Source organism: Talpa occidentalis, unplaced genomic scaffold (assembly GCF_014898055.3).
Source record: "Talpa occidentalis isolate TD23 unplaced genomic scaffold, MPIMG_talOcc4v2.1 talOcc4.11, whole genome shotgun sequence".
NCBI classification, from domain to species: domain Eukaryota; kingdom Metazoa; phylum Chordata; class Mammalia; order Eulipotyphla; family Talpidae; genus Talpa; species Talpa occidentalis.
This window is the reverse complement of record NW_023601104.1, coordinates 34,410,164-34,436,128: the sequence shown is the minus strand read 5'-3', so window position 1 is coordinate 34,436,128 and position 25,965 is coordinate 34,410,164. Positions and strand designations below refer to the sequence as shown.

Here is a 25,965-nt window from a genome sequence, read left to right as displayed (position 1 = left end):
AAGTTGAGTTCCAGAGATGAGGACCTGGTTACACCAGCAGGCACACGTGCTGCTGTTCATGCCTTCTGTGCTCTGCAGGCCAAAGCTTTTAAGCAGGGACTCTTGTAGGATTTTTAGCACGGAGCACACAGTGCCCTGCTTTGGCCTGTATTCTGAGTGCTCATGGAAATTGCACAGTTGAATAAAGCCGGTTTACTGCACACCGGCAGCTTTTTTTCAGAGCATTGTTACAGCTCAACACTTTCATGTTAGGAGGTCGCTGGGCAGGGAGACAAAGATGGAAGAGAGGGCAGAGGCTTTAATAATTAAAGTTTCTCAAGAGCTGATGCTCAATATATAGCACTCCCTCTCTCTCTCACACACACACACACACACACACACACACACAATCACACAATCACACGCATAGTGTGAATCCATGCTGGAACTTGTCCAGGGTGTCACCCACATAATGTTGAGTGTCTGGCTACACCCGATGCTTTCGAGCTCAGGTGCAAAGCCTTCCCTTAGCCCACCAGGCTGAGGATCAGGCCTGCTGGCTGCCCCAGCTCAGAAAGGCTTCTTCCCACTTGTAAACTGAGCAGAGAGGCTCACGCTCAGGTGTCCGTGTTAAAGATCACATTGGCCCCTGTGGCGAGCGGCTCTGCGGCAGAGCAGGTAAAGAGGTCATTGTCACCGAGAGTGCTTCTCCGCAGACTTCTAAGCGCCGGTGACCTCATCTCTGCTGTGTGAGCTCGGGGTTGGAGCAGTGAAAGGGTGTTGAGTACTGAGAAAGTGAAATCCTGTCTTCCCCCCCCCACCCCCCCTGCTTTTCCTTCTCCAGTCTAAGGAATCCTCATCTGTCTTGAGTTGTGACATTTCGGCGGATGACAAATATATTGTAACAGGCTCTGGTGACAAGAAGGCCACGGTTTATGAGGTCATCTACTAAACAAGGACTCTAACAGGGCTGTCAAACTCTGGGAGAAACAGACTCGGCTGTGACAGGGAGACCCCGGCAAGGGGCCCCCGAGGACGGCGGAGGACGGGCGGCGAGCAGCCGAGCGTCCCAGGGCTGAGCTCCGGCTGGCTGCGAGGGCGCGTGCCCCGTCACGGTCCTGACTCCTGGGCATGGATTGATGTGTCTCGCAGACTCGGTGGATTTCTCTTCTCCTCCTCCCCCGTAACAATCCTGGCAGATGTTACAAATAGATTTATTTGGAGGCTCCTGGCTCCAGTTCCCTAGACCCCTTCATGACTCTCTCTTCCCCTCTCTCCCCTTTCTTTTGACCTGTACCCCTGCCCTGGGTCGGGGACACTGGAGTGGACCACATTTTTGTGCTGGGGGAGGGAGGGATCTCATTTTCCCAGTTGTGCAGCGCACAAGATTTGTGAAAAATGTACATAACAGACTCCTATCTTGGACTGGTCAGTGGGGGAGGCACCCCCTTCCCACCGGACACGCTAGCTGTGTATTTCGCCTGCTGTATTTGTAATCCACTCGTGGTGGTGGTTTTTTGTTTTGTTTTTATGAAACAAGTTCCCGTCTGGGAAAGGGAAGTACAGGGAGGGACAGACAAATGGAGAGGGGGGTGCCATGGGGAGGAAGATCTTGGGGTAGAGGAAGGAAACGCAGGTGGCCACCAGATCAACCATCAGATGCCCCTGGAACAAGCCTCCGTGTGGACTGGGGAATTGTCCCAGACGTGTCAGGGTGAGACGCCAGACAGACGGCGGACAGACGGTACTTGAGACGGGCCAGCCTGGGCCAGTGTGGACAGAAGCACAGGTTCTCTGTGCGCTGCGTCTGCCTTCCACCCCCCTCCTCTCCCGCTCTCTCAGGTGTCTGTTGTGTTCGCGCGCTCCCTCTCCTCAGCCTCGGTTTCCCTTTGGTGCATACGTGGTTATCCTGACGAGCAGTGGAAGTTCAAGGCGACTCCCTCTCCTTCCCTTCTTAATCTTGGACACAACCTATAAAAAGGATAAAAAGTTAGAGGAAAGCATAGCAACTCAGCTCAGGGAGCTACAGAGAAAAATAGAAACTGATGTGGGTGCTTTTTTTTCTTTTAATTTGAATAAAAAGAATTAGAAGTGATGTCTTTTTATAAAATAAATGCCTTCTCCTCTTTGCTGCCAGTGACCCCTTACTCTCTCCTTAGAGGGGGGAGAGTGTATTTAACCTGCAGAGCTGCTAGTCTGCAGGGCAGCGGGCTGAGGGGACAGACACTCTGGTGACTTCTTGCAGCTTTCGGTGTCAGGAGCCCAGCAGGTTAAGGTAGGCTGTCGTCCCCTGCAGGTGCCACTTTTTGGCACCCAAGTGTTCTGAGGTATTAGGATTTGGGTTGTTTTCTTTTGGTCTTTTATTTTTTTCTTCTTTTAAGGAAAAGCTAAAGGCCGTCATGAGTCCTGGTGTGGGCTCTCCGTGGATGTAGCATATGGAAGATAATTTTTATACTGCATTTTTATGGATTATTTTATAATGTGTGATTCTGTCTGGAGAGAAGGAAGGGGGTGTCCCGTGAAAAACTGCCCGACTTAAATGATCTTGCTCCCCGGTGAGCATTCCCCTCGATGTGACATGTGACGTGAGGCCGAGGTGCCCTGTACCTTTCTGAGGTCGGGGGAGGGTGTCTAGAGTCTCTCTCTCTCTCTTTCTCTCTCTCTCTCTCTCTCTGGGTCTCTGATGTTCATCTGCCACCTCATGTTAAGGCTCTAGCCACAAGGGAGGCCAAGGGTAGAAGAAAATTGATTCCTGAAGAAAAAAGAAAATGAAAAGTCATTGTAATGAGCTGTTTTTATATTTTTAAAAGTTACTATTTAAAGGTTGGCTTGATTGTTGTGTTTTAATTGCCTCACTTGCCCCTACCCCAGCCCTTAGCCGTCAGTCAGAAGCCTTGCCGCCTCACCTTCTCTGTCACCCCTCAACATGAGTTCTTCTCATTTCAAGACACCATGCTGCTCCCAGCCCCCAAAAGCCAGATCCTGCAGGATAGTTGGGGGGTGGGGTGGTTTCATAAGATCAGGTCCTCTACAGTCTAAGCACCCACCTAGGGATTGTTCGGGAAGCGGCTGGTACTCCTCCACAGGCAGCGGCCTCCCCTGAGGGGAGGGCCGCGGGTTAACACAAAAGTCTAGTACAGCTGCTGGTGCCAAACTTTTTGGAAAAAAAAATGAAAGGGGACAAACATGAAATTGCAGTGTCTGAACATCTGGATCCTGAAAACCTGTGTCTTTTTTTTTTTTTTTTTTTTGAAGCTTAACTTGGATGTTAGGGGAAGACCCTCAATCCCCAGGGCGCGCGGAGCTTTGGTTTTGAAGGCTTTGGGAGCAGGGGTTTGCAGAAGCGCTGGGACAGAATGTAGCACCCCAGGGAGGCAGGGCTGGGCTTGGGTGGATTTCAGGCACCCCTAAAACTGGGCAATAACATGGTTTCCAGCTCCTCATTTTGTCCGTCACTATAAATCAGCACAAACTCACTTCACACAAGAAAGGGAATTTGACATTCTTTATAAGGAGTGATGGTCAGACTAAAGCACAGCCTTCATTCTAAGCCTAGAAAGGACAGCTGGGCTGCACATGGGCCATTCAGCTCTCAGGCTTCATTCTCAGGGAATCTTCTAGCAGGCAGCAGGAACACTGCAGTTTACCATTTGGATCAGCTGTGTGCACCCTTCATACCACACGTTCCTCGACTGTCCAGGTCCACACCTGGCGGCAGAGGGCTGAGGGGCCGGTGGCAGGCTCTGCCGGGACATTCTATGTGCTGGGAGTACTCTTCAGTACCAAGATGGGGGGGAGTTGGGGCCTGCAGACCCCAGTAAGGGAAAGGGCAAGATATCCTTCAGTGTATTCCCCATTCCGTGGCTGAAAAACAGTTCTACCAATTTCCTGGCAGTCACAAGTGGGGTGATGACCCAGATTCAGTCCCAGCCCTAAACACGACTGTAGTGGGGGCAGCTCACAGCCCTTCATTTGGCCTGTTTAAACTGTGCTGGGGACCCATCCTTCAGCCCCAGCGGCTTGCGTCTGTACTCCTGCCTGTGCTCACTGCCAGTGGCCACGGCCAAGTTCTGGCCTCCATGGATTAGCAGCTGCACAAGCTCCCCCTCTGCTCCCCCCACCCTCTGCTCCCTCTGACGCTTTTCCATGAGCTCAGCCCAGCCTCCCAAAGCCTACTGATACTGTATCCTAACCATCTGAGGGCGAATCCTCTGCTCTTGGAAGCTGGGGAGACTCTAGTCTAGAGTGAGGGGCCCACTCATGGTAAACAATAACTCCATCCTTAATTCCCCCAGGTCGCCCCTGCCCCCTACTCAACAAGGTGGCAGGAAGCTTTGAAACCATTTTTCTAGTCTTTTTTTTTTTTTTTTTTTTTAAAGCTACCCTCTATGATTATCTTCCTTCTGTGTAAAAGTCCAAGTTCGTGCCCAGTCGTGGCAGTGGCGATTTACTACGCAGCTCGGCTAGTTTGCCTGGAGGGCAGCACACAGCTGGTGTCGGCCCAGGACAGTCTTTTGACCTGTGACCTTTCACTAGTTTAAGAGGCTCCTGTTCTCAGGGCAGGCCTTCCAGCCTTACTAACTGAAGCCATGGAGAAGTGAACTGACTTGGGCCCATCGGCTCTGTTGTGCAACCTCTGCTTGAAGCAGATTTGTTTAGACAGAGGGCCTGGTTGTTAGAAGCTAGTTTCCATCATGGTAGATGACATGGGTTACGTACCAGTGTGCAGGTCATCGCTGGCAACAGCTGACAGCACCCCTCCTGGCCTCTCTGAGTCACTGCCCTACTCTGTCCCCCTACCCATGACCCTGGCACAGGCGGTACCTGGGAGGGGAGGGGGAGCGTTTGGGGAAGGTACCAACCTCTGGATGCTGCCTCCGGAAGGGTCCTTAGCAAGGCCGTTAAATGGTATGAACTGGCCATGGAAATCCCCTGATGGTGAAGTGCATGGTTTTTAACGTAGTGTTTGACAATGAGCATTATTTTAAATATAAAATATAGCAAACAAATCTGAATACGTTTTTTAACTTGCATGGCTAGATATCACCTGATGTGTTTGGTGAAGGTAAAATGTATTCTATTCCAGCACTCGAGACATTTTAAACACTGCAACAAAATTGGATCTTTTGTATTTGAAGGGACGTCTATATCCAGCTTCTGGTTTTATAAATGGGACAATTAAGGCCCCAAAGGGCAAGTGGCTTGAGTCACAGCCCGAAATGAGATTACCACTCCTCCCCCTCCTCTAGCCCCTTGGCACACTCTTAGTGAGGGAGGACAGGAAGCCAGGAGGGAGCTGCCCACTATGCAGGGCAATGTAGTATTACAGGATTATTATGCAGGGGATGAGCCTCCTGTCCCTTCACCAACAGGACTGGTCAGAAAATTTCTCCTGGAAGGCAATGGCCTGCAATGGCCATAAAAACCAACCTCCTGCCTTGAGAACAGCCACCTATCTTGCCCATGCTTCCATCTATCCATCCACTCATTCTATTATCCATCCACTCATTCTATTATCTATCCACCCATCACTACACTCTCTCATCTACCTACCCATACATTTGCCCCTCATCACCCACTCATCCACCCATCTGCCTGCCCACCCATCCATCCATCCAGTCATCCATCACCACCTACTCATCCATCTATTCGTCCCTATATGTAACCCATGGACTCATTTCTTCAACCACGCATGCATCCATCCATCTAGCCACCCATTCATCCAAGAAGTATATAATGAGAATCTAGCATGTGCCAGCTAGCCATAGTTTGTAGATGGCTGGGGTGCAACAAATAGGGCATAATGCTTGCCCTCAGAACTCTCAGTCAGCTGGGAGAAATACTCACTTAAACTGGCGATTACAATCATGAGATGTGAAGGCACAAGCCAGAAGATGTCCCAGTGCAGACATTAATCTGAGAGCAAAGGTTCCTGGAAGGAGTGAACTCAATGGAGACCTAATGAACACAGACTCATCATAACAACGTGGTAGGAAGCAGTGTTCCAGGTAGAGGGCACAGCATGTGCTATGACCTGGGAGAGGACACCATTGTACCCCTCTGCCATCTCCCCATCTTGTCTACTTCCTTCTCCTCCTCTGCTCTAACACTAATCCAGGTGCTTCAGTCCAATTCCTACAGCCTCTCCCTGGCCAGTATCCAATGCGGAATCCAGGCAAGGACTCTGGGCTGACTTGGGCAGATGACAGGGTTTTCACCTGAGCCAGGAAAGGCAGAGGGATGGGGAGATGATGGTGGGGGTGGGCTGCAGTTCAGGAATAAAGAGAATGACCGTGATGATCCCCCCTCAAGACTACATCTCCAACACAATTGGCATATGAAATCTGGGGATCTGTGCACCAGGTCATTGGACAGGGTCAGTCCCTTATCTAAGTTCCCCACTGCAGTCACACAGGCATCTTCAGGAACTGTACTCTGACCCCATCACTTCCCTGCTCATTGGTCCTCTGCACATCAGTGTCTAACTCCCTAGGCAATCCCCTGGCCTAAGCCCTGAATCTCCAGAATTACCTCTTACCTCCTTTCCTGTTTAATTTCACCCGCCGGTCAAACACACCTCCAATGCCCTGAAAAAAATGCTCTATAACGTTAAGTTTTGGATGTGCTGCTCTTTCAACTGGGAACATCCTGCATGTTCACATCCTGCAAAGTTCCTCTTTGAACTCCTGCTGATTCTTCAGGACCCAGCTTTGGTGTCACTTCCTCCAGGAAGCCTTCCCTGACTTCCAGATCCTCTGGTCTGAGTTGGGTGGGTTTCCTTTGTGCTCTCAGAGCATCTTTCCCAGCTCTCTGAGCACGCAGGGCATACTGTGTTGTGACTATGTCAATGATGTCATCCCTCTCCTGGTGTTAACTTAATCTTCCCACCTGTCAAGACTGTGTGTCTTAAATATCTCTAGTACTTAGCACATAGTGGGTGCTCAGGATATTCATTGAACAGTGAGTGTGGATGAAAATAATCACTAATATTACTAGAATACTTAGTAGTGTTAGTGCTTCATAAATATTATCTATTTTCATACTCATAACTATCCTATGAAGTCATAGCTGCTATTATGCCCATTTTATAGATGAATGAACTAAATTTGAACTTGCCCAAGGTCACATAGCTTGTAGTGTTTGTATAATATTGCTGCTGGATGGGTGGGTGGATGGGTACATGCATAGATGGATGGATGGGTGGGTGGGTGGAGTGAAAGGTGGGAGGGCTGGCTGTATCATTAGGACAGGCTCAGTCGCTTGGAAACAACTGACCCATAGGTAGAGGAAGAGATTAGTGATATCCAAGTGAAGGGCTTATAAGGGGAAGTCAAGGGACAGAACCCACCCCACCCAACTCAGGCCTTCTTCACTTCTATCAGGGCACCTCTATTAATGACCGGAAAATTCCACCCTGAATCTCCTTCTGGCCTGCGTCCAACCTGACAGCACCCTGACCCTGACTCTGAGCAGATCAGACAGGGCAGAACCGAGGGCACAAAAGTGGGTCCTTGGCACTTCCTAGATTGCTGAAGCCAAATGAAAGCTTAGGAAGGGGCTGTGGCCTTGTCTCCAGGATGTCACAGGCGGACCTGCCCGGTGCAAGAGTCTGCTGACACAGGTTACAAGCCTTGAAAAGAGCAAGTCTGGAATTTTCAATTCTGGCTAATGAAAAGCAACTAATAAGGATTCCCTTTCACCAACTGAATACAGACATGTTGGGTACAATTTAGTAGCGTACTTTGAAAGAAAGAAGGGGAATTCTTTAATGTCAAAAATAAAAACATTTAAAGGCAGAATGGGGAAATCCTAAGCTCAGAAAAATACCCCAAAGACTATATAGAGCAAAAATGGACAGAATTACAAGGAAGAATGGAAGGTTTTGACATGCCACTAACAGAAACTGGTAGATCAAGCTGAGAAAAATTTATAAGGATATAGAAAGGTTGAACAGTATAATTCTCGTTTGAGACATAAAGCCTTACAAGCAACTATTAGGAGCATGAATTATTTTTCAGCACACCTGGAAGAGCTGGACAGTTTACCAATCAAAAGAGCCAGACAAGGCGTTTTACACAATTCAATACTTGTCCATGACTTTTCTTGAAGTACCAAACTAAGACTAAAAGAAAATGTCTTTAATATGAAATGAATAGCTAAATCGGGCCAGCAGCCCAGTAATAAATAAAGGTTAAGTTTTAGAAGCATTGTTTTAAAGTCAGCAAAATTCCAAAAATGCTCATTATTTCTCCTCCTATTTAACATAGTGCTGGAGACTAGCCAATGCAATCAGACAAAATAAAAGAATAAATACAGTATGATGATTGAAATGAAAGAAAAAATTTCTAATTGTTTGCAGATGATATGACTATATGCATACAATATATACAAACAAAAACAAATAAGAGAGTTTAGACAACATGCTGGATCCAAAATCAACATTCATTAATCAATGGCATTCCTATTCAGAGCAGGAACGAATTAGAAAATACAAAGTAAATTTTTAAAAATGCATTTACAATAGTAATGAGAACTACCCATGAATAAATCTAAGCAAAGCTACACAAGACCTTTATGGAGAAAAATATAAACTTTAATTGAAGAAAATAATTTTTAAAAGACCTATATAGATCAAAAGCTGTGTCATATTCATCAATGAGAAGATTCAATTTCATTTGAAAGGCTAACTTTCCCAGCTATTTATAATTGTTAAACAAGGTCCAAGTAGGATGTTTTCTATGTAATTTGATAAGCTAGCACTCGACTTTCTTTAGAGAGTAAAGAACTAAGAGTGATGGAGTTTTGATAGGAGGACTTGTCCTCCATATAACAAGACTTTCGTGAAGACAGCAAGAAAATGTGCTCTTGGTGTGTGAAGAGACAAGCCAATGAAACAGAATATGGCCCATACATGCCCTCAGGAGCATTATGTCTGTGGAGAAAAGCGTTATGCAACAAATAGTGCTGGAACAATAGGTCTTTAGGGAGGGGTGGGTTTTAATCTCATACAACAATAATTTCTAGCAGGATTAAAGTCTTTAAACGTTGAGGATATATACAAGGGAATGACTGTAGGACTCTAAGAAAGGAAAGGATTATTGACCAAGACACAGGAAGGCAAAGCTATAATAATAAAAGAAATCGATTGGACTACGTTAAACTTTTAAATCCCTGGCAAGAGATGCCATGAAGTCACAAAACATGAAAAAATATAAATGCGATACCGATACCTGGCAAAGAATAATGGTGGCACAAGGGGTTAACCACAGCACTATGAAGCTACCGGCAGCCATTGCAGCACAAGTTCTATCCCTGGCCAGGGAAGTGACCCACATGGCACAGCAGTCCTCTCCTGCCTCACCTGCTGCTCCCCTCAGCAGTGTATTTCAGTCAGTCTGCCTGTTCTGTTCCCCACTTTGTCTCTGGTGAATCCTCTCACCCCCCCACACCTCTGGCCTGTACCCCAGCTCTTGTATGCATAAATAAATAAATCTTTAAAAAAGAAAGGAGTATCTGAAATACAGAACAAGTTCTTCCAAATTATTACATGAAATCAAACACCCCAGAAAAATGGGTAGAAACCAAAACCAAGTAATTCAAGGGAGAGGAAGCATGAGTGGTCAGTAATCCTGAGGAAATTCTCCCCCAACCCCATCTCTCATGTTATAGGGGAAATGTAAATTTTTTAAAAAGGGAAGACAAAGCAACTTACTTCAGCTGGATTGGGAAGCTTTTGAATTTAATAATATGAAGCTTCTACAAGAATGGAGAATGACCAGTATTGTCTAACACTGCTTGGGGGGACATCACTGGGTGCCCCTCTTTATCCAGCAATTTGACAATAGTAAAGTAGAAGCAACAAATTCTAGGAGCTATTCAACTTGTAGATATATACCCTAGAGAAACTCCTTCAGGAGTACACAGAGAGGCAGGTACAGAGATTTTTCATTGACCCATTGGAGCAAAGTTAACCTGGAAAGAAACTGTCCATGATTAGGAGGAATGCATAAAGAAAATCTACACATTTTTGTGTAATGAAATTGTATATATGCTGGATCCTTATGTATCAACTTGGCTAAATCTCAAAAACCCAATGTTGTGTGAAAAGAGCAAGTTGCAAGAGGAAATACATGATATGATATTCTTTTTGTCAATATAAATCCACTCAAAACAATTGTAAATTGAACATATATGTCAAAATATAAAAGCCTGAGGCACAGAACATGCCCGTCACCCTGTAACAGTGAGGCGAGGAGGGAGGATGGGAGCCCAGGGCCAGGTGGGGGTTGAGCTCTGCCCCATCTGATTACCTTTGAGCAAATCTGAACAAAAGGAAAGTGTTCACACTTTTTTAGATCGGTCTGGTGACTTGAGTCGTGTCATCTTATGTTCTGTTTTCTACATGTTTGAAGCATTTAATAATTTGGATTAAATAAAGAAAACCATAAAGGTCAGGCCTTGGTAAGGAATCATTCTCACCATAGTTGCTGGTGACTCAATGTGGAGACTTGGTGGATAGGGGACAGGAGGGGGGTGGCAGAGAAGCCCCAAGCTCACCGCATCATCTTGGCCTGTCACTGACCCTCTCCCGCCTCTGTCTTTTCATCTGTGGGATAGCGCTCCAAGCACGCTGAGCTAACCTGGGGCCTCGCCAGTCTGCGTGCCCTGTAGACCTGAGGATGTCGTGAGAGTGCAGAGGCAGCTATTTCATGTAGCACTAACATGTTAACTGTGTATAGCTTTCGTCCTGAAATACACCAAAGGCACAAAAGTAGGACAGTATGAGGAATCCCCACACAGAGTTGTCCAGCTACAGATATTAACTAACTCAGGGTTAATCTAGTTTTAGCTATACCCCACCTACTTCCATCCAGCCTGGAGTATTATGCAACAAGTCCCACCTAACTAGCAAATATTTCAGTGTCTCCAAAATGATATCTTCAAAAATTGAACTATTTTTAAAATAATACCATAATAGTACTAGCCCAGCAAAAAACTCAACAATAATTTCCAGTGTCATCAAATACCCAATCTTTAGTCAAAATTTTCAAATTTCTCTGATTGCCTCAAATATTTTTAAATGTTTATTTGAATTAGTATCCGAATTAGGTCCATACAGAGCAACTGTAATTGATATAGGTTCTGCCCACACACTCCCTGTCTCTCTCTCTCTCTCTCTCTCTCTCTCTTTCTCTCTGTCTCACACACACTCACACACACACACACACATTTATTGAAGAAACAAAATTGTCCTTGAAACTTCACATAGACTGAATTTTGCTGATTGCGAAATTGTACTTAGATCTTGGAGCTTGATTAGATCCAAGCTTGATTTGAGAGTGGAGGGAGGGAATACTTCATTGATCTATTAGGAAGCTCATAGTACCTTGATGTTTCCCCTTTTGTATATTAGCAGTCACTGATGATTATTGTCTAGATTCATTAATTCATTAGGGGCTACAAAATGATGATATTCTATTTCTATCACTCCTTCATCTATTTGTTTGAATATTGCTATAAGGAGAAACTGCCCCTCATCAAACATTTGGTTATCTTGAAATATAGCTTCAATGCAGGATAAATGCTTGATTCATTGCTTTATTTGCCAGTTTTCAAAATAACGAATTAGTTCTTTACCATCCTCAAAAGTTGACAATAAGATTTTTTAAAAATATGCATCATTTTGAACTTGTGGATTGAGACCGATTTAACGTTTCAGTCAAATGGAATTATCATTATTGCCTCTCAAATCATCCTATTTTAGGAAGCCTCTTAAAGATGTCTGCAGAGTCTTTTTGATATGAGCAGTAGTCTTTGATAGCTTCTTTGCTTTCTGGTATAAGACAATGCTTCTAGCTCAGCTCACACATTCAGTCCTAGGTCTGGAGCCAGCCATTTCTCCAAGGAGTCCTAGTTCCTTTCAGTGGAAGTGGTATTTAGAAACCATAAACTGGGGGCTGAGGGTGCTTGAAGCTAATGGATTGGTGATTATTTTTAGATCCTTTCAGTAGCAGAGCTAAGAAATATGTGTGTGTGTTTATATATTTGTTCAAGGTAAAATACATCATGAAATCTATTTATACTTCTAATTCAAAATCAGGGTTGCAGGTTTTATTTAACCTTATTATCTTCTATGTGAATCTCCTCTCAAAGTAGATTAAATTCTGAGTGGTTTACATCTACGTGAAGATGAACTTCATATCCTTCCCTGGTGGTTATCCATTTGCTGCCTGTCTCATTTCCCCAATCTGACTGGAACTCCCTGCAGGTAGAGCTCAAGTTTGGTTCACAGATACTTCAGGAGTGCTTGCCATGTGATAGATGCTTAATAAGTAGCTAGCAAGTACCTGGAAGAATGATGCTTTCAATGAAAAGTCTTCTCTTCTTTTATAGAGTTAATACTGAAAATGGAATGTGAAAATCATTAGAACTTTAAATCAAGCCTACCACCCATCCACCCATTGACCCCTACCCCCTGCTCCACTATCAATACAGACTGAACATACCTGGTACTGAAGGCTAGGGACATGGGATATGGGATGAATGGTCCATGCCCTCGATGAACACACTCATTAGTTGGGAAAACAAAGTCGAACAGTGACAAAACAGTATAGTGACTGGAGCATGCAATGGGGACCTGAGGAAGCAGGTTGGGCAACTGTGAGGAGGGTTAGAAAAGCAGGTTGCCCATGAAGGCTTTGGTTGAGAGAAGGAAAGGCACTGGACACACTAGTCCCTGAGTCATCTGCACTAGTTTGTGCCCAGATAGATAATGAGTTTGCAGGTCCCTGGTGCTAGGGCTGGGGGCTGCTCTTGGGGGGGACCCCTGGTGTGCCCAGGGCCCCGGGCCTGAAGGAGGGCCAGCAGGCTGAGTGAAAGGAGAAGGGTAGAGAGAGAAGCCTGCAGCCTCTTTGTGGAACACTGCACAGAGGCTGCGCCTGAGTGCACAGCACTGCTTGGAAAGTGCTGCCAACGGCATGTCCTCTGCAGAGGAGCCTGTTTGTCAAAGAAAGTCATTTGCATTCACATTTGTTGAGACACATTTTCTCATCCCTGGGAAGGCCTAAGGCCTCTCTTACCCAAGACTGCCAGCTGACTCCCTATCACCCATCATCAGGGTGGAGCAGCCTCCTCTGACCCTGATGGTGCAGCTCCAGGAGCCCAGCTAGCAGGCCTCTGAGTCCTGCCCCCCAACATACATGGATTCCCCTTCCAACACAGCAACCCCTGTACCCACAAGGTAAAGAATTGCTGTCATTTGTAAATGATCATCTAGTAGTATTCGCCTAGTTTCCTAAATTGAGAAGGTTATACATTATTTGATAGTTTTCTGAAATAAGTTCACTTTCAAAGCCTAAATAAAGTATTTAAAAAATATTACTTTCTTAAGGGGTTGTCACTCACCTTAACCAAATCTCCATTCTGGTATTTGCAATGAAAACAATTCTAACTGACTCAAGTTCTTCTTACTCTCTTTTTGGTTAAGAAAAAAGGGAAATAAGACAAGAGTTTGAGAGATGTGGAGGACCCATTAATGCCTGTTGAGGGGTACAGGGGAAACCCCCCAGCCCTCAGGTTCTTTTAGAGAGGTCTAGAGGAGCAATCACAGACAGCATCAGAAGAGTAAGCAAAGGAAAAACTCAGTTTCATAGAACACATACGGAGAGTTCATGTGGCTGTAAATATGAAAAAAAATGGAGCAGACCAGGAATATTTATCCAGTGTTCGAAGACCTAGGGCATCAAGGACAGAGAGGGGGAGACTTCACAAGACAGATACGCAGGGGGTGAGTTCATCTTTACTCCTGGAGAGGACATGTTTACGGATACACCTCTACTGGATGATATCCCCAGACCACATTCTTCCAGGTCATAAAAGGGAAAGGCTGTGATTACTTAGGAAAAAGGACAAACGATGGCGGCAAGGAAAAAGCTGCTTTTAGCCTCTGGGGCCTTCACCATCTTAACATAATGTGCATTCTTAGACTTTCAGAAGCTTACTGGGCCTTGACTGACCTCTAGTTCTCCAGCTCAAGGTGACAAGAGGCCTACTCTGGACACATTGAGAAAAACCTATCCTCCCCTTTTAGGGAGACCTATCCCACACACCGTGATGAAATTTGCCCCGTGACCTAATCAGAATAATTGAGAATTGGAAGGGGGTAACTTTCCTGCTCTGGATCAAGGACTTGCAATGCCTTCTCATCACCCTCCCCCAGAACACACTTTGGGAAAACAGACCTAGTTCAATATCCCTGCTACAGATGGGGAAGGCCAGGAGAGCCCAAGTTACTTGCAACAGGCACTCCGAGGAGGCAGCACCACTGTCCGCCCCAGTCACCCTTCATCCCTAGCTCTGCTTGCAGGATTAAGGAACAGTGGGTTCCCACAGCCTGGAGTGAAGATTGAAAAGAACACTCGGGGCTCCTGACCCTGTTTTTTGCATCACTAACTCCCCCAGCCAGTCCCCAGCATCAAACACCTCTCCTCAGCTTCCTCTTTCAGTTCTTCTCGGGGAATTCCAGGGACTGATTATTGGCCCTGCCTGGACCTCGCCCTTGTACTGTAGCTCCAAGTGACCCCCGTGGCCGAAGCTCCGTCCCTCGTCTCTCGGAGGCCTAACCTGTGCTATGCAGGAGAGAGACGGCAGCAGGCCTGCTCCCTCTCTGGTCTCAGCTTTGGCAGTTCCGAGCTTCACACCGCGCCGCAGCGGAGACAGAGGTGACACCGTGGGCTGGTGGCGCAGAGACTAAGGGGCCCATGTTGTGGGGAGAGGCTGAGTATGACTCCTGTCCCTTCAGCCCCACACCCCCTTGCTCTTCACTCAGCGACACCGGTCTCCGCCCCATTCATGGGCTTGGTTTGTCCTCTCCTGACCCGGACCTCGCTAGGCAGCCATCTTGCCATCTCCTGTCTGGGCCACCCACCAACATTCAGCTTCTATCCAGTCAGCCCCAGGACTCCAGACATGCAGGATGCAGCTCTTGCCCCCAACTTGCTGTGCTGGAGGGTTGGAGGTGGGAAGTAGACCTGTCCCCAGATGACCCTAACATTCTATGGTCAGAATTGCAAGGGTGCTCCCCTGCGGGTGTGGGAGCCCAGCCTCAAAGTCAGGATGGCTTCCTGGAGGAGGCAGTGTCTAAGTAGGGCTCTGAAGGACAAGTGGGAAGGGGAAGGCCAAAGGAAGAGGGGCAGCGTGTCAGTCTGCCTGTGAAATGGCATGTGCAAAGGCCCCGGCAGGACAGTGGTAAGGCTCAAGGCAGACTCCCTGAGGGTTCAGATGTACCTGAGATAACCGAGAAGCCACTGACAGTTTAACACAGGAGACTGGTGCTAGGATGGGGGCTGGGGGAACAGAGATCTGCTGTGATGTTGGGTGGAGCTGAAAGGAAGGGACCTGTGTCACATGGATGCTGCCATGGAGACTGTGGCCACCAAGGCTGGCACCACCGGGAAATGTTCTGCATGAAGGAGTAACAGAATCCCTATGGAGAGAGATGGAAGCCCCTCCTTTACCTTCCCCTGCCCCCAGCCAGTCAACAGGGACTCAGCAGTGAAACTCTTCCAGATGGGGGTACCCGCACGTCTGCTGGTCCAGTGCACAGGTGTTTCGTTTCCTGTGGCTGACAAATCTGGAGACCTGGTATTCTGGGGTGACTAGTGCACTCCTGACCTTGAAGGGCACCCCCATCCTCCCACCCCTCACCTCATGGTGGTACAGACCCCAGCCATGGACTTCTGCCTCCCTCCCTTCTCTTTAATCTTTCCCGGTCACCCTGCCCAGAGCCCCCAGGCCAGGGTCTGCTGCCTGCTGATCGACAGCAGTCTCCCCCTCCCCACCCCCCAGCAGCCCTGCCCTGGGCCCAGCGTGCCCTGCATACTCCATGGGCACACGGCATTAGTCTAGACTGTTGACCTCAGGCCTCAGCCTGACCTCCCCAGCCTCCCTCTCTGAACCTTCCCCAGGACAGCAGGCACAAGTGTGAGTTTGGGCTCTGCCCCAGGCTTACTATGTGTGACCTTTAGGGCCTGGGCCTCAGTTTCCTCATCTGAAACATGGGGCCAAACACCAGACCTCAGGATCCCATCGTCCGCCTCGGTGGGTGGGCTCAGCCCCAGAAGAGCACACCCACACCCCTCCTCCCCACCACCGCTTGCAGTTGTTGGGTGTCTGGTGGCTAGGTCCGCAGGGCGGGGTCCAGGTGCATAGGCTGGTTGAGCAGCGCGCAGGTCCAGGTCCCAGCCGGGCCGCTCTCTGCTGCTCAGTCCCCCATCAGCTCCACAGCGGCCTTGCCCCTCGGGCGGCTCCGCGCTGAGCAGATGGCAGGGGAGGCGAGCGGCCGCGTCAGCTGCTGTGATCTCTTGCTGATGACACGGAGTGTAAATTTTGTTGGCAACACTTCCTCCTGCCTCTGCATGCCACCAGCTTTAATCACTGTAATTGAGTTATAATGAATGATTGTGCGTTCGCATTGTCTGAGCCAGGCGCAACCCCAGTGAGCAAGAGCGCTGGGCCCGCCCTGCCTGGGTGGGGGGTCCCCAATGCCAGGGGAGGGGGCCTCGCAGCCCCCCTACCACCACCCCTCGGCTTCAGTCAGGCTGGGGCCTCTGGTGCTCCCTTCCCCCAGCGCAGAGGCAACCACATGCCGCAGCAGGCAGCGGGATTGATTTTCACTTTATTATCACTTTCAAATGACAATGAATTCAGGAACATTGTGAAATATTTGGAAAACTCAGATAAGCAAAAGGGAAGGGAAATGGAGTCGCTGGAATTCTGCCCCTCGGTGATAACCAGCCCTCTCCCTGCTGACATTTGGAATAATCTTACTCACCTAACAGTTACAGCTGCTCCTCCCCTACTTTGCCTGAAGTCTGGCTGAGCCTGTGAGGCTTCCAGCTCCACTTACCTCCACCAGGCCTCCTCGTCATTCCATTGCACAGAGGAAGCCACTGAGCCTCAAAGAGCAGGAAGGGCCTCCCCAGCCAGCCGCTAGTGAGTGGGTTGCCCTGTTTCACACTCAGTTGTGACTGAGTCTGTTGGCCCCCTGCTAAGTATGCAAATAAAATGAACAGATTTAAAACACCCTTCTCCCTACACTTTCCCCGGCTCCCAAGAGAAAAGCAAAACTGATTCTAGAACCTGAAAGTTCTCTCTCACCACCCACCATAATGGTCACCCAGGAAAATGGAGGCTGGGGCCAGATCTTTGTCTTCCAGGAAGCAACCTCCAAGCCCAGGGGCTGCGGGCTGGGGAGTGGGTTGGGGGACTAGTGCTTCTCTCTGATTCCCATGACCCGGCTGCTGCTCCTTCTGAGTTTGGAGTGCTGCCCCCATGTGTAAGTGAGGGATGAAGGGAGTCTTCCAGGGGGGTGTTCTGCCAGTCGTGGCATCAGGGACCCTCCCAGCAGGGTGGGGGGTGGCTGGTGGGGCCCTGGCCTCTCCGGGCTCTCAGCACTAACCTCAGCCAAAGCAGAGGGAGGCACTGGCAAGGGACAAAAGCTGCCCCCACGCAGAGACAACACAGGCTGGGGAGAGCAGCTGGCCCCTCGCTCTGCCAGGGCATGGGCAGGGTGGGAGGACAGGACTAGGAGCTTGAGCAGTCCCAAGGCCGATGACTCTCTGCATAACTGCCGATTTCCCCTCGAGCCCCTGCTCCCTTGTCTAAATGAGGACTTTGGGGGGTCACCTGGTTGCTGCTTCCACTAATCCAGGTAGCACCATACCATTATCATAAATATATTATTAATATTTGCATCTTTATGAATCCTATTTCTAATACCTAAATATTTATCATAATTACCATTATTACCGTTGTCATCTGCTGAGACTGCGTGGGCATCTGTGCTAAGCGTCCTTTCTTTCGTGGCAGCGCAGATTTTTCTACAGCAACGTATCCAAACCCATTCACAAATAGCTGCTCTAGTGCCTTGGACCCTATGTTTTAAAGCCGCGCTCTAGGGGAGGAGGTGACCTGGCCTCGGCCCCGGACGCTCCTTCAGCTCTTTGGATCTGTGTGAAGTGAGTTTATGTCTCCTCGTCTCCCGGCTGACACAGCCCTCCAAGCAAGTCCCAGTGATTGTTCTTCTTGGAGTATTTCTTGGTAAGGTATTTCAAGTGCCCTTCAGAGAGTGCTTCTGGGGGAAAACAATGATTACTTTCCCCAAGTATTCTCAGTAAACAACATTCCTCAGGTTTCAGGTTTTTTAGTGCCTTTAACCTTCTTTTGATGATGGTGCTGGTTTCTAGAATAAAATGTCTCTTTTCCTGATGGCTGGTGAGCCTGGGGGGCCCCAGTTGCCAGCCTGTGTGTTTCCAAAAGCCCCGGGGACGCCAGTACAAAGAACATACTACGTCCATTCACTGTCTCATTCAATCCTCCCCACAAACCCAGGACCGGTTCCATTTTACAGAAGAGGAATTTGAAGCACACCTTGGCTAGTCCACGGTGATAGGCACGGAGGCGAGGCACACGGTCCCTGTCCTCTGGAAACAGTCACAGGTCCAGATCCTTGCACACCACTGACAGCTGTGTTCTCTCTGTACATCACACCTGCAAACACCCCTCACCACCCCCCACCCCCGCCCCCATGAGCCACGACGCCCATGACAGTGCTGCTCCAGCTGTTGGGCAGCCTCCCTCTCCATGACTACTCCTGATGCTGGGCTTACCCATGTGGACCTGGCTGGTGAGGCCTTTAAGCAGCAGAGGGGGACTTCTCTTCCCCCTCATTCAGAATGTGTGGATCCCCAAGATTTTAGGTTTGGTGCTGCAGGAGACTAAGATATTCCTGCATTGCTGGCTGATTCAGAATGTGACCTGAAACTGCTTCTAAGCAGGGCCTGAGCAGACTACCTCCTGTTTCCCTCCTCCACAGCCTAGGCCTACTGCTCTCTGCAGGGTTGGGGGTAGGTTAACTCTTGTGGAGGCCCCACTCTGATCTCTCTTAGTCTCTATCTGCATCCAGTCCGCTGGACACCCAATCTCTGTGGATCCAAATGTAGAGTGTCAGGAGGGGATGCTCTGGCATGGCCTGGGACTCAGAAGGGAGGAGGAGGAGGTGGCTATTCCTGTCAGCTGGGGCAGGTAGTCCCTGCAATTCCATTCTCTCTGGCTGACTTCATTTCCCCCTCTAACCCTGCTCCAGCCTGGTCTTCAAACCCTCTGGCAGCCTGAGGAGATTCACCCTCTCTGAAGGTACTTCTTCATTACTCTTCTCTTGAAAAATATCTTCCTGGGGGAAGGAAGGGAGCGGGTGGTGGCTGGAAGTGGGCCATTTACTGCATTTCTTATTTCCCCTTGGCATCGGGAATTTTCCTAGGAATGTGGGCTTCTGAATGGACCTTAAACATCCTTAGTTGTGACTCAGCCAAATGGATGCTGGGCTAGAGCTTTTGAACCCCCTCAAATCTTCCCACAAGGATACAAGACCCTGGGGTTGCACTGCTGACCAGGGTTTCTCCCTGGTGCCTCAAGTGGCAGTGGGCACAACACAGGGCTTGATGTCAGAGATGGAGCTACCCCTGGAGCTGCCCCTCATGTGCTGGCGACTTCAGATGTTCGTCTTTCTGGTCCTCGGTTTCATCTGTGAAATGGGTCTAAATAGACCTGCTTCCTGGGTTGTGAGTTTGGAAAAGACAATATGCAAGACATGCTTTGTGAACAGCCCAGGGTTGTAAGGACAAGTTGCTGCCCCCACCTGGCCCCCAGCCACCTACGGGAGTTGAAGTTTGTCTCTGGACTTGAGCTAACTTGCAGGGACTATCAACCTAGGGACTGTCAGACTGTGCAGCTGTATCTTTGAGAACATGTAGCTGGTTTCTTTTTAAAAAAAGTTGCTTAGAGAGGCTCCCAGGGGTGCTTATATGGGTGAGGTTTCCAGGGATGCTTTTATGGGTAGGGTTTCAGGCGCCCTGGCTCCTACGTGGGGAAACGTATTTTGGATGAAGAGAGAGTTTCCTCTTTAAGAGTGCCTCGAATGACTAGTGGAGTGACCTCTGGCCTGTTGGTTTTTCAGGAAACTTGCTGCTCACATCATTAGCGACCACAGGCTGCCTGCCTGGTTGCCACAGAACTATTAGTTGGTGGAACTGAAAGGGACCTTCCAGAGTCCTTTTACCTTCTGCCTTCGGCAAGGATTTAATCCTTACAGCAACCCTGTGGCTGCCCCCATGCCCCGGTGAAGCTGGGACATAGATTAGATTAAGTGCCAGGGACATAGTGCCAAGTGTGCATGGCATGTTAGCCTGACCTAGGCCCAATTGTGTGGGCCCAGACCTGGGAGAGAGTTGCAACAGTTTCCATCTTGTGCAGCCTCTTCCTGCCTGCAGGTGCCATGCTCAGCCTCGCTCAGGGGGCAGGGAGGCAAAGGGACTAGGATGGTGACCCCATGGGAGAAACTGGAGGGTAAAGGGACGTGCTCGTGGGGCAGGGGAGAGTAGCCTAGAAGTTTCAGATGAGGAAAGCTGGGCCCCAATAGACAAGGGCCTCTGATTTCTGTAAGGCAGAATGCAAAACTCACCCAGGAGAGAGAGCCCCAATACCCTGGGCACCCATGAAGAGTCCAGAGGCCCCCTTCAATGGCAGCGCACATGGCTCCATGTTCTGACATTTGGCTATTTAGGTCTCTAGTGGGGACTTGCTTCTGACCAGAGGGCTTAGCAGGCAGGTGAACTCTAGGGTGGGTCAATCCCAGGGGAACAAGGCAGGTGGAGAAGCTGTGGAGGCCAGAGGGTCACCTCTTGCCTATTTGGAGGAAGTTGAACTCAGAAAGAATGGGCCTTCTGCTTTGGCAGGTGCTGGGCCAGAGGCCTGGTGTGATGCTTAGATTAAGAGGCCTGGCGTGATGCTTAAATCTCTAATGTGGAATGGGCGTCACAGACAGGGCGAGCAGGGGGAAGGCAGTGGCCAGCACTGTGGTCAGATGGCTTCCGGGTCTGGCTCAGGGCCTCGGTGCCCATATTTTGTGACTTCCCACATGATGGGCAGTGCAGAAGGGTGGCAACAAGTGCCCCTCAACAAACAGGCTGCCACGGCAAATGGCAGCTTTGTCCATTGTTATCTGGAGGGCCTTGGATAAGGTACTTAGTCTCTCTGTGCCTCACTTTCCTTCTTTGTAAAATAGGGCTCATAATAACGTCCAGCTCACGGCATTGTTGTGAGGACCAAGTTTTTTGAAATTTGGAAAGTACTTAGAATAGTGCTGGTCTGAGCACCTACTAATTAGTGAATGACTATTCATTATTGTTACTTTAGTGACTTCAATTTTCAAATGGAAACTGAGGTGATAGGTTTGTGAGGGGTATTCCTAACACTGACACCTGCATTTGTCATGACCTGTGCTCCAAACATTAACCAGTCATGGTTAAGAGTGAAGCCTCTGGACCTGACCAGTCTGGTTCCATCACCTATTAGCTGTGTGACTGGACAAGTTCCTTCACCACTCCGTGCTTCAGCTTCCTCACCTATAGAATAGAGTTAGATATATAATAACACCTTTTTCATATGGCAAGAGGGAGGATTAAATGAATTAATACATATAAAACAAGCTTAGCAGATCATCTAGCATATAGTAAATGCTCAATAAATGATGATGGTGAGGAAAAAGGAAGCAACTGCTTTATCTGAATCCATGTCTCCAGGCCTTCTAGCAGCCTCCACGGGGCCCTGCAGGACCCCTGGCTCTGGGTCCTTTAGGGGTTAGGGACACTAGCCTCCCTCCATCATCCTTCCCTCCCCCGTGCTATAGTCGTGTTCTCTCTCTAGCCACCAGAACCCAGGTGGTCAGCTTTCAGAAGGCCACAGTGACCTTCTTGGAAGCTGGCCCCTTAGCTCATTCATCTCGCATCCCTAGTTCTCAGCCCAAGGGCGGGAGACACAGGCTGGGTGGGATGGGAAGGTGAGGACTGCTGAGCCCCCACCAGGGGCCCCTCCCCACCCCTCCACTCTCCCATCCATGTCTGCACCTCTCAACCACCAGTGCTTCTGGGAAAGGCTGGCACCAGTGGGGCTCCAGGTATCAGGTGGTGTCCCTCAGGGAGCACCATGTCGGGGGCCCTGCCCACCCGCCAGAGCTCTGATTCTGAAGCAGAGCCTGCTCTGTGGGCCCAGCCCTGGGTCCCAGGTGTGCCTGTCCCAGTCCCGGCTCACTCACCAGCAGTCTTCTCATCTCGGAGGGTTAGTACATTTTATGTCCTCAGACGTCCTTGGGGATTCAGATTCACCTCTCCGTCAACCATGCCTTTCAGGTTCCTCCACATGTTATCTATCTACTCACAGATATGCATCTTTAGATCTAAACATGAGGTGAATTAGCTACATTGATCTTTAAAAAAATCATTTATTTTTTGAACATAGCTAGTGAATAAAGAGAGGGAGACTGATGAGAGTTGAAAACAGAGTGTGGGGGGCCTCCCCGGTGGCGCAGCGGTTGAGCGCTGGGTTGTGAGGCTGCCCGCTGCCTCTGCGGCGCCGGTTCGATTCCCGGCTGCTCCCCGGCCACCGGAGGAGGGTCCCACATGGCGTGCAGACCTCTCCTGCCGCCCGCTGCTCCCCTCAGCAGTGTACTTCGGTCCTTCTGCCTGCTCTGCTCCCCGCTCTGGCTCTGGTGAATTCTCTCACCCTCCCGCGCTTCTGACTGTACCCAGTGCATGTACAAACAAAACAAACGAACAAACAAATAAATAAATAAATAAAACATGCCTCTATAAAAGAAAAAAAAAATTAAAAAAAAAAATAAAATAAAAAAAATTTAAAAAAAAAAAGAAGAAAACAGAGTGTGGGGTGGAGGTGGGGCTGTTGAGGGAGGAGGGAAGATCGTGTCAGCCACTGGGGTCCTGGACTCCGAGGTGTGCTTCTAGACTCCATTTTTCTTTGGGTGGGTGGGGGGTTGCTGTTCCAGCCTGGAAAGAGCAGGAATTATGTGCCTGAACAGAATCCTCGGGTAAGAACTTGGGTGCCAGGGACTGGGCTTCAAAGTCTACGTGATGCTCTGCTCAGCCTTGTTCAGGATGAGGGATGATGGGAGGCCAGAGCAGAGGCCAGGGAGGATGAAGAGGGCCAGGAGGGAGGGAGGCAGCCAGCATTTTGTCCCTGGATAGGGGAGAAATAATTCAAGTAAAAACTTCCAGATGTGCAGAATGCTTACATTTTCCTGTGCACTTGACTTCTGTTGCTCATTTGCTCCTCATGACGCTGTGGAGGCATAACTCTATCTAGACGTTGTTGGAACCCGAGGCTCAGAAAAGGCAAACAGTTTATTCAAAGCCACACAGATGGTAGGGGAAGCCAGCAGACTCCATCCCAGGTCTTGCTCTTGCCCCTCAACCCAGAATTTTGCTCATGTCCTAAGCCCTGGCTGGCACACAGTCATGTAGGCAGAGTTTTCCAGCAGTTTCTCCAAGCCCCTTCCCTAGTGAGGACTAAGAAGGAAGGCTTAATGTCTAAACCAGGGAATTAAAAGTTCTGGTCACACAGAAACTTCTAGCTTGAAGAGCAGCAGCAGCTGGAGAGTGTCCCAGATTCCCTGCCAGATGTTGTCAACCTCCTGTCCAAAGACTGCCCGCCCCAGGCTTACAGATGAGGTCCGAACTCAGAGCCCTCACTGTATCCCCCAAAACCTGACCAGTGTGGCCTTTGGCTACTTCTGCAGCCTTCCCTCCCCCACCCCACTCTCCCCTCCCTGCCCAAGCCTGCTTCTGCCTCTGGCCTTTGTCCTCGCTGATCACGGGGTCTGGAATTACACTTGCTGGTGGCCTTCTGGTCTCTACCACCCTGTTACCCTCCCCTGTGTGACAGCCACCCCCCACCAACACCCATAGCTGTGCTGCTTCTTTGGGACCTTGATTACTGATGGACATTACTGTACCCCATTGCTGTCTGTCTCCCCTGCAAACCCTGGAGGTGAAGCTCTGCTCCCTTGCTCTCTGCTGTAGCCTGTGCGCACCTGGTGAAAATTTATGGGATGCCACTTTCCCCATTGGATGTTGACTGTGTCTTTTCTCCCAGGAGAGAATTGGTGGGGGAGCAGTGAGGGGCGACAGGCAAGCAGGGGGTGGTGACAGAGCCGCCGCAGCAGGGACACTGTTCGGCAGCAGTTGCTGTCCCTTTGTGTCTCAGTTTGTGGACACAGGTCAACTGGCTTAACCGGATATGCTGCTCCGCTGACCCTTGCTGTCACAGTGCCCTCAGGTCAGGCTCCCAGGCCAGGGGTTTCTCAAGGCCTGACCACAAATTGGCTTTGGAGCCCGTCTTGAGCTCAAAATCTGGTCCCTCAGTACCAGCTGGGTGGTCTTGGGCAAACTTCTGAGCCCCTTCGGGCCCCCTTATCCATCCATCAAATGCACAGAGGGATGGAACTATCCAGGCTAAAGCCGAGCTGAGCTACTGGTGTCCCCTTTACTGTCTGCACATGGAGATACAGATTCTGACCTTGAGTGAGCACTTGAGGAGGAAGTGAGCTAAAGCATTTGAAATGCAGGCATGGGATGGGTGCTCAGATAATATTAACTTTGGCTTCTTCCCAGAACTGTCTGGCTGTAAACCCACCCAGTGTAGAGAGAGCAGAAAGGAGGATGGGGCTGCTGGAAGGGAGGAGTGTGTCATTTAATGGCCCCAGAAGGTTTGAAGATAGCTCTGAGGATGAGTCCCAGGCCAGCTAAGGTCCGGAGGCCCATTTGCAGAGGGTCCTCCTGAAACTTCTTCCCAGCCCACCTGTTCCTGCTGCCCATACTAAGCTAAGGCTGCAGGCCAGCCCTCTCACCTCAGTCTGAGCAAAACTCCCACCGAATGTCAGATGGTCAGCGGATGGTCACCGGCCTCTGTGGGCTTCGTCTGCCTCCTGGACACACAGATCTCAGGAGAGGGGAGAGGTGCAGCGGGAGAGCCCTAAGACGTCAGCTTGGCCTCGGTTCTGGGCTCAGAAACACTGCTGCGGGGGCTGGTCTCCTTGTGTGAAGAGGGCATTTGAGGTTGTTCCCCCAGAATAAGTGACACTGAGCGGTGGCGCCTACCACCTCCGCACCCACGGAGCCTGCCTGCTACCCTTGCGGGAGCGGAGAGGGCTGGGGAGGGGCCGGGAGGGCGAGTTCCTGTCTAGATGGCATCTGCATGTGCCTGTGTGGTCTTCCTGGGTGCCCGAGTCACCTGGGAGCCAGTCAGGTTGGCTGTTTCTCTGCTGGGTCCGTCTGTACCTGTGTGAGTGTGTGGAGATTTGTGACCGCCAGCGTGACATCTCTGGGTGCAGGTTTGTCTTAACGTGTCTGAGCATGCGTGTGCCTGTGTGCGTGTGTGCCTACGTACGTGTGCATGTGCCTTGCCCACAAGCCACCCTGACTGTATCCGTGAGTGTGTCTCTAGGGGGCTTGCTTGCTTTCACTTCTGTGACTCCAAACGTCAACCCCAGCACGTCCGCACTACCCGCCGCTTGGCCTGCGGGCGAGTGGAGCCCGAGACCCCTGTGATGCGTTCAGAGGAGCGGTTGGAAAGCCAAGGCAGGTCTTTCCTCTTTAAAGGTAAATTCCAGGGGGAAGAACACTACAGAGGAATTGTCCCGGAGATAGTTGGCTGGTGGCCAATTCGTCTTGTAAAAAAGATCCCTGGTGCCTGTGGAGCCAAGATGAAACAATTCTTTGGAATTAACCAAGCTAATTTTGACGAGCAAACATTTTGCTACAATGAAAGTTTTTATTGTAGCACATAAAAGTCAAAACAACACCCAGTCCCCTTGGGGGAGACAGGCGGGCGGGAAGAAGAAAAACAGCAGCGCACACAAGCTCTAACTAATCATTGTGAAATCAAAAGTGCTCAGCACTGCCAAATTAAATGTGACTAAAAATACCCATGCAGAGGAGCTGCTGAAGGGCAGCCCCCGAAGCTGTTGATTCCTTGGCTTACTTAAGGAATCCAGGGGAGAGTAGGCTGAAGGAAAAGGCATTGCCGGTTTCTAGAACATTCCTCAGGTCTGGGTCAAGGTGGTGTCTCCTGACTGGA

General features: G+C 49.5%; 1 protein-coding gene across 16 annotated transcripts in view; it reads left to right on the top strand.

Annotated features, from left to right (window-relative positions):
• The window catches only part of TLE3 (TLE family member 3, transcriptional corepressor), a 46,639-nt gene extending 45,417 nt beyond the window's left edge, over positions 1 to 1,222 (top strand). For all 16 annotated transcript variants that reach the window (XM_037502834.2, XM_037502833.2, XM_037502831.2 and 13 more), the window contains exon 20: positions 824 to 1,222. In XM_037502834.2, coding sequence (XP_037358731.1) covers positions 824 to 931 — 108 coding nt within the window. In that variant the 3' untranslated portion in view covers positions 932 to 1,222. The remainder of the gene's footprint in view (positions 1 to 823) is intronic.
• The last annotated feature ends 24,743 nt before the right edge of the window (positions 1,223 to 25,965 follow it).